The 20,022-nt window shown below is 38.8% G+C and overlaps 1 protein-coding gene across 3 annotated transcripts in view; it reads right to left on the bottom strand.

Moving 5' to 3' along the window:
- Positions 1-907: 907 nt before the first annotated feature.
- Positions 908-20,022, bottom strand: part of LOC105380803 — a 68,031-nt gene continuing 48,916 nt past the window's right edge. The window contains exons 3-25 of one of the 3 annotated variants that reach the window (XM_048630063.1): positions 12,911-13,128; positions 12,541-12,639; positions 10,881-10,963; positions 7,900-7,977; positions 7,738-7,814; positions 7,588-7,652; positions 7,150-7,330; positions 6,319-6,455; positions 6,035-6,239; positions 5,753-5,917; positions 5,351-5,544; positions 5,182-5,269; positions 4,841-5,089; positions 4,478-4,755; positions 4,258-4,391; positions 4,028-4,182; positions 3,751-3,951; positions 3,540-3,681; positions 3,078-3,279; positions 1,845-1,980; positions 1,635-1,761; positions 1,402-1,556; positions 908-1,325 (exon numbers count right to left, since the gene is read on the bottom strand). In XM_048630063.1, the coding sequence (XP_048486020.1) occupies positions 1,420-1,556; positions 1,635-1,761; positions 1,845-1,980; positions 3,078-3,279; positions 3,540-3,681; positions 3,751-3,951; positions 4,028-4,182; positions 4,258-4,391; positions 4,478-4,755; positions 4,841-5,089; positions 5,182-5,269; positions 5,351-5,544; positions 5,753-5,917; positions 6,035-6,239; positions 6,319-6,455; positions 7,150-7,330; positions 7,588-7,652; positions 7,738-7,814; positions 7,900-7,977; positions 10,881-10,963; positions 12,541-12,639; positions 12,911-13,128 (3,351 nt within the window). In that variant the 3' untranslated portion in view covers positions 908-1,325; positions 1,402-1,419. Of the gene's footprint in view, positions 1,326-1,401; positions 1,557-1,634; positions 1,762-1,844; positions 1,981-3,077; positions 3,280-3,539; positions 3,682-3,750; positions 3,952-4,027; positions 4,183-4,257; positions 4,401-4,444; positions 4,756-4,840; positions 5,090-5,181; positions 5,270-5,350; positions 5,545-5,752; positions 5,918-6,034; positions 6,240-6,318; positions 6,456-7,149; positions 7,331-7,587; positions 7,653-7,737; positions 7,815-7,899; positions 7,978-10,880; positions 10,964-12,540; positions 12,640-12,910; positions 13,129-20,022 lie in introns of those variants that run through there. The other 2 variants (XM_048630062.1, XM_048630064.1) reach the window with 2 other exon arrangements.

Consider the following 20,022-nt stretch of genomic DNA (forward strand, 5'->3'; position numbering starts at 1 on the left):
AGTCCGGAAGAAAATATTAGGTTATAGAGGTTTAGCAGGTATTGCTTGCCGTTGGAGGGAAGATGTTTGATCATGCTGTACGTAATTTTATCAGAACCTGGAGATGTATCCTTTTTCTTTTTATTAATCGCATGATTCAGTTCCTGTAATGAAAAGGTTGCCTCTAATTTGTCATTCGAAGATATACAAGCAGGAAAAGGTACCGAAACCGAATCTGGAGTGAGAGCACACAAGAGTTTAGTTTTGTTTTCATTTGAAACATACGTTCTTGACTGTCGGAATCCCTTCATCCACTGCATTTGTCTCCACATATCTGAAGCTGATGTGGTTTCATCGACTTTATTGCAAAATTCGTGCCAACTGCGACTCTTGGCTTTCCTTATATTCCGTTGGGCTTCAGATATTTTGGCTTCTAGTAATGTTAAATTATAGGGAGTGGGGTTTTTTCGGAAATTTTTTAACGCCAACCTTCGCTCAGCAACAATTTTAGATAGATCTGCGTTCCAGTAATTTTTTGGTTTAAATTTAGAGTCGGGATTATTGCAAATTTTAGATAACGGAATATTTTTATCAGCCGATACATTAATATTATCTACGAAATAATTGTATTTTAGTTGAACATTATCTAATAAATCGGAATTATGATTACTAAACTTGTCATCTAGATCGCTTCTATATGATTTCCAATTTGCAAGTTTGAAATTTCGTTTTATTGAAAGTTTTATAGAATCATAATAGCTGAATTTCATTTGAATTATCAGATGATCACTCCCCAAGCTTTCCCTACTTACTGCCCATCTTATAAAGTTTACTGTAATGTCAGTGGATGAAAAAGTTATATCGGGCGAGGACTCTTGGAGTCTACCATTAACTAACTTAACTCTGGTTGGACTGCCATCATTGAGTGAAAAAAAGGCGCAAAAACATCAGACTTATCCAATAAGTATTCCAAGTCATTTGTGATCCTTTGTAGCACCTGATCCTTTGCAGTGGAGCTGCTATACGCTTCATTCCATTCCCTATTAACTCTACTTAAATCTAACTTCCTATTATCATCAATTTTCTCTCCGGACGGTGTAAAACCACCGCAAGGGTCATCTTTGATCTGACATATTCCGTTACCAACCTCATTTGTAGGCAGTATGTCGATTCCCAATACATCATCAGAACATGTGCATTCCACACAATCTTCCAGACTTTTCGATGGCGATAACATCCTGTAAGTGCATGGCACTTGCGCATACAAAGCGCAAGTCTTCGCCACACATTCAGAGACGCAACCGGCGCATCTAGAATCTTCTGTTAGCTTTTCCGGACTCTTAAGCCTGTAAATTGAAAACCTTTGAAGAGAGGAGTATAGCCTTTACACTGTGTAGTAATAAAGGTTAAAATGTTTAATACTTCGTCTACGTTGTGAGGCTACGCGTCCCACCTCTGTATCCTCAGCGGACTTTCCAGGTCACCTGCTCTCCAGTAGGATGACACAGGAGATATTTTAGACGTCGACTTCTTACTACTTCCCGTTGTCGTGTCTTCCGCGCTTTGCTTTGAATACACTGGAACAAAAATCTGCAGTTAAAATCTGCTTGTAACGTAACTTTATGATAAATTTAAAGCGTATACAATGACATTACATCCAAGCGAAGTGTTTCCCCCTCGAGAATCGTCCCATTTCCGATTGGGTATTATGAACAGCATCCGTTTGGCTGCTTTTAGACACTCATCATCGAACGCCACGTAGCAAACTACCATGGCTATTGCCTGAAACCAATTTAAGTAACATTTAAAATACTGTACACATGGAATCTTAGTAAACATGTTTCATTAATGAATTATTGTCTCACGTTTATTATAACGGCTAGTGCAAAAATGATGGTCTGTGTAATTTTGCTTTCTCCTGGTTGCACGTAAGATACTCCTGCAACCATTACTAGTGTAGTTGTTACGAGTAACACCAAAGTGTGGTTGATTTCTTTCCGCCTGAAAAAAATACCAATATTTAGGTAGGTAGTATTATTAAGGTCCTGGCATCGTCGATACTGTTATTACGAGCACTTATTACTGTTTTACTATTTAAGTATGAAAATATGTTATAAGTGAAGTATTGAGTAAGTAGGACTAGGAAAGAGTCATTTGTTAGTCGTATACCTCGAAATCAAAAAATCCTTGTAGCTTTTCACCTATTCGCATTTCACCGTGATAGCGTTGTTTGTTGTAGCGTATAATATCGGTAGTATATTTTGTTACTAGCATATATTTTTAACAGATTTTTACAACAGTAGCAAATTTTTATGTAGCATGTATTATCAAAAGCTTATTTATGAAGTTGCATATATTTTGAATAGCAAGTAAGTATTTTATGTCGCATCTTATTTGGGTCGCATATTGTTGTCGTGTAAAAGAAATATCGCGATATGTACCTAATAATGCATTACAAACAAATATCCATCAAGGTGAAAAGCGACTACAGTGAAGGCAGGCAGGAAAGTAAATCTATTATGATTTTTTCAGACAATTGTCAGTAGCGATCAAAAATTATAATAATAATATAATAATAATATAATAATAATAATAATAATATGTGGGGACATCTCACACACGGCCATCCGACCCCAAGCTAGGCAGAACCTGTGTTATGGGTGTCGGACAGCTGATATATCTACACAAATACATAGATAGATAGATACTAAATATAAATATCAACACCCAAGACCCGAGTACAAATATCTGTCTTTAAACAAATATCTGCCCCAGCCGGGAATCGAACCCGGGACCATCGGCTCAGTAGTCAGGTCACTAACCACTACGCCACTCGGTCGACTCGAATTATACTACAGGAATAAAAATCTATTCAGAAATTTTGATATCGCGGCGAAATGCGAATAGGTGAAAAGCTACAAGGATTTTTTGATTTCGAGGTATACGACTAACAAATGGAAAGAGTATTGGCAGGGATATAAACAGGGTTAGATAACATGTTTGACATTTTCATTTGTTTGCGAGCGTTATAGAGGGTGATTACTGTTACTTAGCAATCACTTTGAATGGGTGAATTATGTAGTATGATTGTTTCTTACCTGTCTCTAAGGTAATTCCTTTTTTGCAACGGAATCTCATGTGTTATTGACCGTATTCTTAAAAGAGCGCAGACAGATAAACTGAATCCAAGTATAAGCAGTAGTATGCACCCTGTCGCACACACAATGTGGGCAGAAGACCCGATGTGCAGGGGCGCCCCTCCGCACAGCCGGGCGGTCAGCCATATCATGATGCACACCCCTAAAACGAAAATACATCATTTTATGATACCGTAGAAGATAATGTATCAGCTATTCACAAGCAAAACCAGGTAATTAAACCCATACAATCATTCCCACATTTGACCTGAGGTTTTCGCTACAAAACTCTAAATTTCTTGTAGGATATTCAAGATGTCTGGCAAAATGAACGGTACCCACGGTTATTTCTGATCCAGGGCCTATTTAACCAATATACTATATTGCACATCAGCAAAAAATTCGAGACAAATGTCAAATCACCTGATAGTAACCCAACAGTGGGTGCGTTCTGCGGGCGGCCCGCCAGCTCGGCCTGCAGCAGCAGCGGCTGCGCGCACAGCGCCGCGCACCCCGCGCACCAGCACGCCGCGCACACCCAGCCCCACACGCCCGGACACGCCTCCTGAAACCACACCACCTTAGCAACACGAAGGAAAGAACGAGACACCAATATCCCCTGAACTCTTCTCACCTGTCGGGCGTCACACTCTAAGAGCATCAGAATTGCAGCGGAATGTGTACCTGCTGTGACTGCCTTGAGCAGCATGGTTAGCCTCTCTTTCCGGGTCGTAAATAGACCGAGGAATTGGAGGACGCCTACGAGTAGGCATATGGCACTTCCGATAGCAGTTGCTATTTTTACTATGCCTCGGAGGTCTTCTTCTGATCCGGTCTGAAATTAAAGTATATAACGTCAAGAGTGTCTAATTATAATTGCAAAATTATCGGGATAACGTCTGAATACTTACAAATGTTGAGCTTGCAACAGTAAAGAGTGCATAGGTGCCGAAACCTTTGCAATAGCATGATACGAAATTCGGCTCAGGAATGCTCAAGTCGCACTCAGATGTGCTCCACAAACCTAGTTCCGATGAAACTCGGTAAGCACACGCTAATCTAGATGCTGGAAACGAAAACATATTGTTAGGTCATTTAACGAATCCGCAACATCACAAACGTTTTAAAGCAGAGCACTTACTTGTAGCAGAAATATTTGTCGTATGTGAGAAGAGCAAAGTAACAACCGGTTCTACAGTCGTATCTACTTCAGTACCGGAAGCAAGAACTTGTAATTGCGGGGACACCAGATGATAATCCAGTTTTCTACCGTCTCTGCAACAGAGGTAGCCGAACCTATTATTCACACATTCGCTTGCGCATATAAGTACTTATCAGTTGAGGTGAATACATTTTCATACTTGTTCTCTACAGCGGAAACTAAATAAGGAAGTCTGGCTTCTAAATTTGTGTACATAACAGCAATGGCAGTTGCATTTCCAGTGTGTTGTAGTAATTCTTCGCTAGCAGTCAAAAGGGTCCATTTTTCGCCATCAGAAACTTTATCTTGTAGTTTGAAGTGAGTCGGATGACTTTCGTGGATTGGTTTGGTCAAAACTGTGAACTCCCGAAATGACAGGTCCACGTAATCTTGCATGCTTGCTGTCTCAGCAATGGCGGTTTGTAGCACAGGTATTTTCTGAAACGTTGGATGGAATATTAATACAATTAAAAGATTAAATACGCAGGTTTGTGGTGGTAAAAATCGTAGTTATGTCCCTTACCTCATCTTCCAAAAAGGTTTCATGATGTTTTAAGAGCGTGTTGAATATCTTCATGAGGTATTCCACACTGTGTGCCCTGTCTTTAGGGCTGACGGCATGAGAGCGGAGGTAGTTGAGCATCTCCCTCGCATGCTCGAAGGGTATGACACCACCGCCAGGGTGAATCGGGAGGGAGCGCAGGATGCTACCATATTGATGAATAATGTTTGATACTTCCATCCGGGAATATCCATAAGAAACCAGCGTGAACTGTAAACAGTATAGGTACATTTTTAAAGTCCGGTTCATTGGAATTAGGATTAATCAATTCATATTTAGTAGGTGCTTATGTGAGTTCTTACCAAATCGTGAATATTTTTGAGAGACTCGGCTATGCATCCAGAAAAATCTGGTTGCTTCCATTTCACTACACCGTCTGATTCGCAGAATCTGTAAAAAAACGTCACTTTATCAATCGGCTATCATGATACATTTTCAGGACAAAATTTTCAGCAATATTATGAGGAATACCTGATAGTATCCCCTGTGTAACCAGGGGGACAGGGGGCCGAGGCGTAAGCGCCGGGGGCTGTTCGTGGCCAGTGTAGACCATGGGAAGCATCCGGCTTGCAGGCCCCATCATCCTCTTTGATAACCCACAACGTTACACCCTTGGCATTCGTTCCAGCTATTGAAGACACTTGGCAACGGTATTCTCCTGATTTCTGGAAAGACATTTAGATAGGGGTATTAAATAAGATACCTATGTCATGGTAGATAGGTATTCAGGTTAGAGGTTGCCAAAGTAACAATGTGCACGTTCAGAAAAATGCAGGAATGTTACAAAATTTGCGCTGTTTTTTGGATTCAAATATCATTTTTGGCACAACCTATGGGTATGTTCAGGCCCAGTATTTTCAACATGTATCTTACTTGTATGTTGTACAACTTGAGGACGCTGCCAGCAGGGTACAGGTCCTCCCAGACCTCGCGTCCTGGCACGAAGGGCAGCAGAGTCCGCTCGACCGTCCAGCTGAAGCCCAGAGCTCCGTGGACTCTACTTGCACCAGCCAGGCAAGTTACACTTACATTGTCACCCTGAAACCAAGTTACTGATGAATTTCCACACTTATATAGATCTAATACTGCTCTCTGAAGCTTTGCATGCTCCAATTAATACTAAACTTTCTACGAATAAGTAGATTACATTGTTACCTTATTGACTGTCAAAGTGGACGGCAACAGTCTAATTTCTGGTGGTTTAAGGATTCTCAGTCGGAGGGCCCCACATCTCCGTCTGCCGGCGTCATCAGCCGCGCACGACCACTGCCCGCTATCCATCTGTTTCGCCTCCGAGATACCAAGCACCGATATACGACGACCCAAAGCGTCCTCGGCCACCGTCCGGGTCCAAATGTCTCTGCAAAATTTAACAATTTGTCATTCAATGTGTCTATTCGGTCGAATATTATTGTTACTAGAGAAACCCGTAAGCTCACCGAGTAGTCCCGTTGAAGTTTATCTTATTCCCATCCTTATACCAGGTGAATGTAATGCCCGGGGATCCGTAAGCGGTACAGCTTAGTATAAATTCGGAGCCCTCCCATATCTCGGACCGCTGGTTCAGGGTTAGTGCCTGTAATCAAAGAAGCTATTATACTCAAGATACCTTTTAGCCTTGCTCGATTATTAATGTAAAAGCTCGCCTCGATGTAGACATCTGAAAGGCTAGCATCGGTCTCAAAGGTTAATGGGTTATTCGGCCTCAGAATTATGCATATCTAGCTCTGTTCCAACTATTTGTATAATAAAAGAAGGTGCTAACTCAGGTTAACGAGGGATAAAAGAGCCTCTGCCTCGCTGGCGCGGCGCCAGTCGCGGAAATTTCGCACGTTTGCGAGTAATAAAAGCGTCTTTGATTAAAATTGTGACGTGTAGAATATCTTTGATGTTAAATCTTCGACTCAGACATTTCTGCGGGATCATAAAACTGGCATGGCGGTGCTGTTAAGTGTTACCACGTTGAACGTTTGCTACTACTCGTTACTAACTTATTCGTAATATTCCTCTCCCATTTCCCCTTAGGCATAGGTATGGAATGGAGAGTCGATGGAAGTTTTTAATGAAAATACCTATGTACAGTCAGCTGCATAAGTAGCTATACACTTTTGAACCTTGTCAAACTCACAAACTGCCAATTCATTCATTCAATCAATTACATTTTGTTTAGTTGGTAGTTTGACAAGGTACGAAAGTGTATAGCTACTTATGCAGCTGACTGTACCTATAAGTCTCCGTCAAAAAATCATATTTAAAAAATCCTAGCTCACATGAAAGCTAAGCGCCGGCTGCATAGTGAACTGCAGCGTAGTGGGCAGCAGGCGCATGCGCTCAGATGCGCGCGTGCGCACGGCGACCAGGCGCGAGAGGGCCACGCGCATAGCACCCGCCGCGCGGCGCGGGGCCCACACGCGCACGGCTACTGAGCGCGCGCCCTGAGCGTCTGGTGGACTGGAAAATAAGGGTAGAGTTTTGTAGGACCGGGGGTCACACTATATGACGAAAAACGAAGTTTCTGAACGCTGCTGCGCGAGCCACGACTCTATCTCGTAATATTAAACGTGATGATTGCACGACAGCTCTCGTTCGTTCGTTTTTCGTCAGTAAGAGTAACCCTCCAGGCAACGAGATCGCCGGAACTTATTAACTTAACTTATTTAAGTAGCTACTTAATATATTCTACGTGATAAAAGATAAAAGTAGGTTACCTGATGTCCAATATCTCGATATCGTCGTCTAATGTGATGTTGGATTCTTTCAGGTATAAGGTCACCTGCAAAAAAGGCATAATTAATTATAGTTAGAGCTATATCTAAGAATCTCTTCTCATTGCATGATTGTGAAAAACTAATAAGTACCTGTTCAATGATTTCTTGAGTGAGGTTTGCGTTCTGGCGATCCATAACCAGCAGTTTCGTTTCGTACCGCGCTGACGCTGCAACGTAATCGGACTTGAATATTAATTTACAATCTATCACCTATATTGGGAGGTCTGTGGAAAGATCTGGAACAATATTTACTGGAGTCACTGTCGCGCGGACTGCAGTCGCACTTGGAGCCTCCAGTGCAGCCTTCGGAGCATTCCTCTATTCCGCACTCTGAAATGCATACAAAAGTATTATTTTCTCATTTTAACGACTTTCAAGTTTAAGTAGGTACCTACGTACATCTATAATGAACCACACACATTAAGATTGTGAAATAAAATAAAAATGAAACTAATAAAATTCTAAATAATTAAAAAACAATTGTATTTAATGTAAGTAGGTACCTACCTACTTATTTAAATTTTAATGTCTATTGAAACTGATTTCTAAGACGAACTGCGCATATTCTAGAGGGGGAACGGCAAACAAAACAAATCGGACGAAAGTAGCTCAGAATAACAAATTGTGTGACTCGGTCTCCCGGATTGGGATTTGTTCAGTATAATTTTTGCAACGTCCCGTATTTGTTAACACAGCTGCATAAAACATGCTCTATTGATATAAAGGGTTTTGCTTTGAATTGTAAGATAAAATATGGGGACTGAATTGATATGACTGTACAGATAAGACAGTCGGGTAAACTCGGACAAGAATATCACGAGCAATAAAAAAGTTGCAGTGACAATATCACCAAATTACACCTAAACGGAAAAGACTAGGTAAACGACGTCCGTGTCGTCTGCATTTTTGACGTCATTTAACAGCGCATCAGAATATTACCATCTGAAAACGAAAATACTTTTAAATGTAAAAATACTAAATTAAATGTTTAAGATAATTGGGGCCATTATTGGTCTCCACACTTTGTAAGTGGAACTTTTCCATTGCCCGTGAGTCGTGAGTGTACACACGGCAACGTTAAATGGTTGGCAGGGCACACTAACGCAGGTAGTATATGTGTGTGTCGGCGACGTCGACGTAATTATTTAGTTCTGGGCAACCCACACACGGATATTGTAAGCATGTAGTTGTGCCAGTAACAATGATTCTTTGTTTTTATGATATGAAGCAAAATTTTGCAAGGCATCGTAATTGATTGAATGGCTCAGTTGGTATGATACAAGACTTACATGAAACGGTATGGTGGTTCAAATCCCACTGAACTTACAATATTCCTTTTTAAAAATTTTAGTTTATTTTTTAAGATGGTTAATAATAGTATTGTAGTATATACGAATAAAACCAACACAGAAAGTAAATGAAACAAGTTATTAAGTGTTAAAATTACCAAATTTATTCTTGCCGTAACATAAACATTAAGGATGTTACGTTTTTGTTGTTTTTCGTTTTAAAACATAGTTGTAGTTTATATTAATAAAGGAAATTTTAAATTTGCAGTTTTAAATCATAAAAAAAAAACATCAGACAAGGATAGACTGGCTGTTTTACTAAAGTAAATAGGCAAGTCATTAGTTATATGAATCAACATGTTAATTAGCTAGAAATAAGATAACTTATTCTCACCTCAGTAACAATAACATCATTAACACATTGGCTTACCCATAATTGTAAATAATGATAAGTATTTAACAAAATAACTAAAATCTTATACAAATGGAAAAATAAAAATTACTGAGCTAACCCCAATAACTATAATTTTCACCACTTTTTCGCCATAATATCTTACGTCCATCCTTGTCTGACTTTTCATCACTAAATATCACAACATTGTTGCACCAATCAAAGTTTAAAATAGTCAGTCGCAACGCACTCTGTTTCGACGATGCTGATCGGTTAGAGCAATTTTCTTCGCCGGCTTCCGACACCGCAACCCAACAGCACGCAAGTGAACCCGTACGGTTTGTAGGGATAGAGGATAGATTATGTGTTGTGGCCGTAGAACAGGTGCTGCTGCTGCAGAACGGATCAGCGCTATGTGAAGCTACGATTTCTCGATGGCGTGGTGATGCATCCGTATCATATGCACTGTCTACATGTCCCGAATCTGCGTATCGGTGAACCCATAAGTGAACAGTTCTCCTCTGCAAACAAAAAAAAAACAAATACTTAGCTCATACAAATACAAATATTCTAACAGTCAAATAAAATATTTGCAATTCTATGTTACTTACCGTTAAACGTCTTGCGATTTCACTAATTGTAATATTTTGTTTATATAAATACAATTATCTCCGCCTTTTTGAACATGGTTTAGTTTAAGTTAAGACTTTTCATAGTGACTGCGAAGAGTAATTAATTAAATTGACAAATCACAAAGTGAATCACTATGCAGACGCAGAGGTGAATTGTCACTAAAACTAAAAACAAATTTCGTTTATTCATATTGTATGAGGGTAGAATGGTTTTAATTCTCAAATGAAGAACGAATCATATATTTTTGGCGAAGAGAAATAGTCGACAGCTATGCAGCTTGTAGTCATTTCTCAGTTTCAAATAAATTGATTTTATACTCAACAGCGTTTAAATTAACGCAAAATTTGAATTAAGTAAAATAAAAATAACCATCAGTGGACTCGAACTCACGACCTATGTTACATAAGTCTAACATTCTACCAATGAGCTACGAAGTATATAGACACAAACAGTGAAATTTTGCTTCACGTCAATTATATAACTATTTAACTAACACTACCGATTGATATGTTTATGTCACAGCTGGTATACGGGCGTTTGCCTACGCGCAAACTCGTTTGTGCTGTTGTGTGTGTGTGTGTGTGTGGTTTGTTACTGGTGTGTAAACCGATTTCTGCGTTTATGCACACAAAGACAATGTTAGTGTGCACACATACACTACGTTAGTGTGCCCTGCCAACCATTTGACGTGGCCGTGTGTACACACCAACCTTTTCAATAGATACCTTTGTATTTACTGTTTTATACTAGGTAAAAGTACTTTACAAGAGGTTTAGCTTTTATCCCAGTCTCCAAACATCAGCCAATAAAACGAATAATTCCAGCTCAAAGCTCGAACACACCAGGGACATGTAACATGTAAATCTCAAGATGTACGGACATCCCACTCATGTAAACTTCGTTACTATAAAAGGACGTACCTGGCCGTAGGACCTGCGCCTCACAGAGGTCCCCAGCGAAGCCGGCAGGGCAGATACAGCTAACAGCCGCCGGCCCCATCTGTCTGCAAACGTTTCAGTATTAAAATATACATGGAATATGTTATGAAAATATTTATTTTCTCTATTAAAAGCGGAACCTTTTATGTGCAACGTCGGTTCAAATGTGAGTTCTGTTAGCGCTAGTTGCAAAAACCCTGTTTGATGTTCGCATGATGTTTGTTTTTTTGCTTTGGAATGGATTGCATTTTTTTACCTTTACGGTTTGGTGACGTTTGAAATAAAATTATACGTAGTGCAAGTTAGGTGGTAAATTTACTACATTTCATGTTAACCAGAGTGGTTAGGTAGGCAGGGGGTTCGTGAAAGGACCCTGGACAGATAGCGATAAACGACTACCTAATCAGCTGCCAGTACACGGGTTCGTTATCGAATAACGATAAACGTCGAAATCGATAAACGTCACTTTATCGCGATTCGCTATAAATACAGTGCTGTATGACTGGTGGAACGCTCATTAAACGAGTTTATTAACGTCGATAACGAACCCGTGGAGCGGCCGCAGAATGGCGAATCCTTTCATCACAGTCACAAACGCTAGTCCGGTTCTAAAAGGGTTCTAAGAATAAGATTAAAATAGCATCTTGTTGTCGACTTCGCGCCCCATTGCCTCTACGCATCGGCACTACAAAGCTAGAGCGTGCTGTAATCTCCACATATGGTTTAATATCCTCCTTAAGTTTGCTCCAATAAGCACGGAGAGAAGTTTCGCGCTTGGCAAAACGACTATTGCTGGGAAAGGGTGTTTTGCGCGATTTGTTGGCGACATTTAACGCTTTATTTGCTCTTCGATGCCATCTGCGAGGCGACGCGAGCTTCATGGGAATAGCATTTTAAAATGTGTGTCAGTAAACGAAGTGACTCGGTATTCCCATATTATTAAGTATGTCTACTTGGAGAAAACTATTTCTTTTAGGTCAAGCGTCAGGCATTTATTCTTTCCAATATTTCATGTCACTTTTGAGTTGAATAGCAATAATGTAGGTTCCTAACTACATTCGGTTGCCTAACTACTTAATCTACTTTCTAGATTCATAAAAGTAGGAAGGTCATGAAATCAACAAAAAATAAGCAACAGTCTCTGAAAACACTAAGAGCCGGTTTCAAAATACGTGTCTAAATATATATAAAATCATGTAAAAGTAAGCGTCGGCCAGAGGCTGCTGCGACCAGCAGTCACTGGCGACAGTCGTCGCACTATTATAGGGGTTCGTATGACATGCCACCGTCCGACGCAGGTGGCTGAGCGGCGCGTGGCCTGCCCGCAAATCCCTATAAGGCCTAGGTCTCCTATTTTATGCTATATGCGGCGTCCGACTTTGACGTAAACGTTTCGATCAACGTCCTACGGCCTACCTACGGCGTCTACGCGCCAACGTCGGCGTGTGAGGGAGACCGCATCAGTACATTTCTATAGTGAGCATCGTGACGCGGCCTACGGCGTGACGCTGGACGCTACCTACGGCGTAAATAGGAGACCCAGGCCTTAAGCAGTGCGGTGACAGCCGAGCAGCGTCTGCTGAGTAGCGGCAGCCTCTAGCTAACGTTTACTTGAATGTGTGTCAGTTGTAGTGAGTATTACCTGCAGACGCCCCCATTCATACACATGTTGGGGGCGCAGAGCGGGCCGGCGCCGCAGTCTGCGCCCGAGTAGCCCTCGAAGCACGAGCAGTAGAACTGCCTGTGAAGAAAGTGGAAACATTGTTTTACTTCAAGGATTGAGGCCAAAGAAAGTTGTCAAAACTAATTATTTCAAGATACCTACCAAATATCAAATAATTTATAAGCTAAATGAAGATAAACATTAAACAGGATGTTGACTAATAAATTTGAGAGGTTTGACATCATAAAACACTTTTTGGGCCATAATTTTCTTCATATAGCATGATTTCCTTCATGCCTGATCATTGATCACCATTATCTCTATTCACACAAGACCCAAAAAAACTCACTGATAATCACTATTAGCATAGCAATGCCCAAGCAGGCGGCACTCCACGGCACTGCATGACGAGGCAGGGGGTGAGGGCGGCGGCGGGCCGGGCGCGGGGGGAGGGGTCACCGCGTACGTGATGTTCAGACCAAACACTGATAGTAGCCCCAGCGCCCGCAGCTGGGTGCCTTCCAGGGTGTCCAGGGATAATTCCACTACTAGCACTGGACTTTGGACCTGTAACAAGGAAAAGGATAACCGTTTTAGTCATAATTTTTTAATTGGGTGTTGGGAAATTGTGTGTCCTCTGGTTTATAGCCGCGTCCACGACGCTAGCGGACGGAGCAAGCGGCGCGGCGGCACGCACTATAGTATTATTTACTCTGTGGTAGAGAATTTCGTACAAATCTCCGCCTCCACAGACTAAATACTAGTATAATACTGGCCACCGCTCCGTCCACTAGCGTAGTGGACGTGGCTTAAGTAACACTCAACCACAGGATCAGTCGTCACTCCTATTATCTTTTCTACTACTATCTACTGCTTATTTTATGTGAACCTGGCTGTTAATTTATTGGTGTAATTAAGTAGCTAAAACTATTATTTACTTACTACAATCTAATCCAACGCATCGCTTGATTGCTTGCCAAGATTTAAATAAGTATCTAAGTAATTAGTTATAAAGTTATGCCCGATTAGTCATGATGTGCCGTGAAGTAGAACTGAGCTGGCATATACTATGTGAGATGACAGGAATGATGGATGTTGGTACTTAGTGCAGGATAATTTCTTTACAGGTTCTTCTGGTTTAAATATAGATATAAGTACGTAGCATAAAAATATCGTACAACCATAGTCTAGCTACAGTATAAATTAGTTAATAAACGACTGGTATCTATATATTATGTATTCAATAAGTACCTACTTAACTACAAAATTATAGCATGATCAAAGCTCTGATCAAAGTCTTCTAACGAGATAGTTATAATCCACAGTAGGTATCATAAATTAAACCAGAGGAGTGTCACAATAATATATATATTATATAAATTAATAATAATTAATTAAGAAAGGCAAAACATGTCTATGTATTCGATAGCTTAATAGGTAATTTATTATTGCCAGGTTCGGATTTGTAAATACGTGTAAGTATTAATAATGATAAATCATGAAGGCAACAAGGCACGTTGTACATAACATTATGTACGTACTAGGATTTGAAAAAGCGAGCCAGGTGTAAATCGTGGAATTAGTAACAAGCTAGGTATACAGGGTATACTATATATTATGTAAGTAGGTACCTATATATAACTGCGAATCAACATCAACTCTAACCTCAACTCAACCTTTGGAGATGGATAATGGTTTTAATTCTAAAGCTTTAATACTTACTAAAGGGCAGGTTAGTACGTAGTTTTTTTTACGAATACGCCATTCAGCCAAACGCAGCGCTGTATACATTGCGGACTTATGACATTATGCATTGCAAATGCTATTAGATCCTTGGCTTGACAAACAATAAGAATTTCAAAGTAAACAAACAAATGAAATGGAACTGGGGCAGGCAGGACCTATATCACTGAAACTGAAACAATGCTTGGCAATAGGCCGAGGACTAATTCAAAGGGACAACAAATCGTCCATCACTGTGATAGGTTGCACAAAATGTTAAAACACTTATTAATCTTAATCAACGCTTGTTAGTGCGGCGAATGCAGCTCCGATCTCTTTGACCTGTCCTGTGTATTTGACGCACAAGTACAGTCAGCGAAACAAGTTTAAAATTAAATTATATTATACCACAAGAACTAAGGGCGTCTTGCACAACAAACTTAAATAAAATTAAATCTATGACCTCTTGCTCTGACATTATACTGTCAGAGCAAGAGACAATCTATTTAATTTTATTTAAATTTGTTGTGCAAGACGCCCTAAGTGTCATAACATATCAAGTGGACATAAGTCATTTATCTTAGTAATTTCTCAAAGAATACGCGTAACCGCGTAGGTACAAAAAACTGTCTGGAGATTATTTCCAGAGTGGCCGGAATTAGGGCCGTGACCTCAACAGATTTTAACATGAATTTGAATGACATCTAAAAATATACGGCCGAGAAGTTTACGTAATGATAGAGTTGTAGCACTTTTCAGCATACATTGAGTTGGTACGTAGAGGACAGTTACCTAAGTGGCAGAGTGTACCTAAGATTAGTTAATTGGCTAAGTTGATTGGGCATTAGTTAGTCTTTGACTACATTTGCTATCGCTGATTTATAATGCTAAATACCTGTATCGATCTAGCTTAGATAATGTATTTTGCCTTGTAGCTTCGTAGTTCGTCGCTGAGTAAATCAAATGACACATCAAGGCCTGGTGCTAGCGAGAGCCATTTGGGTTTAGAGGTATAATACTAGATACAATATCAATACTAGCCAAGATGGATGCCCTTCAGCGATGGGATGTGGCTTTACGGTTGAGAAATTATCAGAAACTAGTTTAAGTATGTACTTATAATATATATATATATATATATGTCGCAGGCATCTGGTTTAATCTCCTGTTTGATTGAACCGCTAGCCCGTTCATTGGATGACGCTGTTCAGTTGTATGACTAGGCCGAACGTTGATTGTACAAGCGTCACAAAACGTCCAACTAGTTAGCGGACTTAAAATCAGTCAAGTGGTGAATAAAACAAATATGGCGTCTAACTGCGAACAGCTGTGTATTGTTATTTTTTACAAATAAATTAGCTTTAAAGTGCGACATTTATTGTAAAATAGTGTGACAACATGGATTTACCTATTACTACACCGCCGGCGGATAGTTTCAAAGAAAAAAATGTGCTGAAACTGGATAATTATGAACAACAATATCAAGGTACGTTTATTGTTATTGTTTAGTTAATTTGTGAGATGAGAGCTTTGTAACATAGTCTTTTTATTGACTCTTGTCTGGTCATGTTCATCCTAACCAGACATTACAAAGTTGCTATACTATATCCCATTTAACGACTTCGCTGAATAACGTTCAGTCAAGACGTTGGACGTTACAGTCAACCACTTGACGAGTTGTTCTTTCGTCATTCAACTGAATAGCGTCATCCAATGAACGGGCTAGCGGTTCAATCAAACAGGAGATTAAACCAGATGCCTGCGACATATATATATATATAAATATACATTTGTTTGGTGCCAAACATCGTGCGTGTGCGAGTATGGTAGGTGATGCTATGCTAAGCTAAGCTAAGCTTGGCAAAGTCGTGGCCTAAAATAAAAATTGCCTTAAAAATACAAATTTCCAATCTAAAATTTGTTTACAATATGAATTAGCTATATAGCTACTAGCTAAAGCTCCTTAAAATCTCAAATCCTTTTTCTAAATTCGTCAGACACGTCCCAGAGTATAATAACGTAATTTTTTTTTACATAAAACTGATAGATAGGTATAATTAATATTAATAATTATTAAGCTAGCTTAGTAGCTACTAGCTACATTAGTTAGGATTAGATTACTTATAGCTTATTCATTATTCAGGTAGGTATTTGGGTCAATGCACATGCGTAAGCGTGGGTTACGATGATAGCCACTGGTTAAACACGAGCTACAAACTATGTCAGACTAATATTATACACCAACAAAAGTTTACAAGATAAGGAAACATGCACAAAAGTGCATGTTTCCTTATCTTTTAAGTACGGGATAACTGCCGATACCAATTTGGTATGTAGGAAGCGAACACTCTGCCTGGATTAACACATAATATAATACATATTATTATTCTACTTTTTATCACGGATTTCTCACGGGAAACTTATTAATCCGCAGTGAAGCTCGCGGGAAAAGCTAGTACTTATTTCATATAAAGTTATGATCTGAAATAAATGGATAGGTACTTAGTAAACATAGAACAACGCGGACTCGGGTGTAATGTTAATAAATATTATTATTGTACCTGTCACATTATGTGACTCAACATTTGATATTGAATGTAATTCAAAAGAAATCATACCATTAACACTGTCCTATAGGTACTGCGCACGTTCAGTTTGTTTATAGACGAGGCACACGTGTAAACACGGAATGCAAGCCAAGAATCTAGCGGCTACAATCTAGATTAGATATAGCACGGGCATGGCTGTGCAATTGTTGCTATTTGTTACTTTGTAACAGTGTCTAGTTCTACTCGTCGCCCCAGTGCTTGCCAACATACCATTTTCGTATTTGTTTATTGTATTTTTTTGGGTTCCGTACCTCGAAGGTAAAACCATATGCCAACACTATGCTGTTCGTCTGTCTGTCAAGACCGTTTATTTCAGCAACAAGAAATTTTGGGGATTCATTTCTTCGGTAACTCTATTCGCATTTTTACTTTCTCATTTTTGCAATTATGCATTAATTTTCTTCTCCCACTAAGTGCTGTATTTTAGGAAGATGCACGGTAAATTAGAATAAATTCAACATTTATTATGAGGGTAACAATGTAAGTGGGGGCTCGAGAACAAATGGTCCCGCGGGCGACACCGCGACGACATTATTTCCATATAAATTCTAGAACACCCCGAGTGTTGCCAGCCTGAGAGTAATTGCTTAAGTTTATATTATTTGATGCACTTTCTACGGACTAAATAAATTGCTCTCGAATCGAAAGTTGATGCGATCGATCAGTTTTGTTATAAAATATTTACGAGTAAGTAAGTACTTATAGTCAGTACTTCATCTACAGTTAATTTAAATATGAAGTGAAAACCTCTAAATAATGGCAGCCATATTGAGTCAGACTGAACAGTACCAGGAACAGTTAAGCTACCTCTTATTACGAACTGTGGTTATTTATTTATAAGTTGCACCACATACATATTAACACATAGTAACCTATACATAATGTTTCGCAATATACGATATAAAAGGCATAAAATACATAATTAAAGAGTATCAGTATTTAATTACTATTCATAAGTACCTAAGTATTTACAATTAGCACTTCATTACTAGTATCGGAGCAATTATCTGAAATAATTAATGGCAATTAAAGCTTAAATTATGTACCTACTTTACGGGTGAGTATTTATAAATGGGCTGAAGGCATTCGAATGAATCGTTTTCAGTAGCCATTGATAAATTCCTCAGTTTGATCACGGTCGCGGACAGAACTCCAGTGTCCGACTGCACTGATTGTATAAAAACTTAACTTTTTGGCATGCTGCCAGAGCCAAGACCGATTTCGCTAGTTGAACCCGCGAGTAACCCAGTATTCTGGATTACTTTGTACGTTTTATATAAATGTGTGTTGTATTACATAGGCATCTATGTAGGTATGGTGTGTAAATGCTAAATACATGATCCCTAGGACACATAAAATTCTCAGAAATGCATTTTTTCGACTGCTATCAATGTAACTATATTAAAAAGTTCCGTTCAAAAGTTAAGCTACTTTTAGAGTTTATTGTCGGGGGTTTTATAACGTTGGTTAGGTTAGGTTATTAGGTTATTCACAACATCCAAAAGATTGAATAAATGTACATTTTTATAAAATCTTCATGAAAAATACATTACTTTCCGCCACAAGAATGTAGCAGGATACACTTATTAAAGTTATTAAGTATTTATAAACGCATCATCATCCATTTCCAACATTCCTGATGGCAAATTATTATCAAACATTCCACAGGCGGTAGGTACCTAATAAAGTAACCTGGATTCTCTAGTTATTGTAAAACGGAACCAGTTATAACTCTCAGTTGAAAATATTTACTTTTTTGTCATGCGATTGTTTTATTAATTTACTTCATGGAATTCAGCGCAGGCCAGTTATGCATGGAGAGAGATTTCAAAATCCATCGTAAATATTGTATGAATTGTAGGTACTGTCAGGGACTCGGCAGGGAGGCTAGCACCACTAGTAGACCCCCGCGTAGTCAGTACATTACACACGCACGGCACGCACGAGATAAGGGTTTGAAATTTGATAAACTTGGATTTCTCCGATGGTACCTAAATTCACTGAAGGGTTAGCCGCTCACACTCATCACTTGATGATTTGCGAACTCTTTTGTTTTTTTAATGTTCCGCTTTCGGGCTTGTTCCGGGATAGGGATAATCCCATCAAAAACATAAATGTAAAATAAGAGCCAAGTTCAATATTATGATAAATGCCTTGGTTGTTGACTTCAACGACAAAAGAAGTGAGATCTAAATGGGTGCCAAGTTCAATGGTCAGTCCTGAAATTTATTTATAAGTAACAGTATAACATATCATATATTATTTTCTTAAAACATATTTATTTATTTATTTTATTCAGGAAACAAACAGTCACTTACTAATAATTTAACAAACATTTTTGTAAATAGACCTGGAGTTCCATAAAAAGATACACTAATTTTACATTAATTCACACTAGGTACATAGCTACGTTTACACTTAAAGAATAATAATACAGTTTAGTTTAGTTTAAGGTTAACAATAAATTTAGTAAATATAGGTAGCTATATTATAATAATATATAGGTATTATGTTTAACGAAACTTATCACATTTTTTTAAATCTTTCTAAAACTTCTTTTTTGTATTGGCTTAAGGATAAATCAAAAATGTCAACATCAGTGAGGTGCTTGTTGTAACTATCTGTTGTTGTAACATATATATTATAATAATGTATTGTAGCCTAAGGTCTGATTTGGCTAGTTTATCTGATATATCTACACAAATACACAGAAAGATACATATCCTAACTAATATATTATTATAAATGCGAAAGTAACTATGTCTGTCTGTCTGTCTGTCTGTCTGTCTGTCTGTCTGTCTGTCTGTTACTCTTTCACGCCAAAACTACTGAACGGATTTGAATGAAATTTGGTATGCTTAAGGTCTAGACCCTGGGAAAGAACATAGGCTACTTTTTATCCCGGAATTCCCACGGGAAAACTTTTTAAGGCGAAGCGAAGCGCGCGGGAACAGCTATTTATTATAAATTCAAAAATATTTACAATAGTTGAACAGTTTTAAAGAGTTAAGTACCTAAATATAAGTAGTTAGTTACTTACTTAATTATAATTATTTACTAACGCCAATTTTTTATACATTTTATAATAATTTAAGTAACTTGAAGTAAATAAATCCTTATCCTTACTATA

Source organism: Plutella xylostella, chromosome 25 (assembly GCF_932276165.1).
Source record: "Plutella xylostella chromosome 25, ilPluXylo3.1, whole genome shotgun sequence".
Taxonomy (NCBI): Eukaryota; Metazoa; Arthropoda; class Insecta; order Lepidoptera; family Plutellidae; genus Plutella; species Plutella xylostella.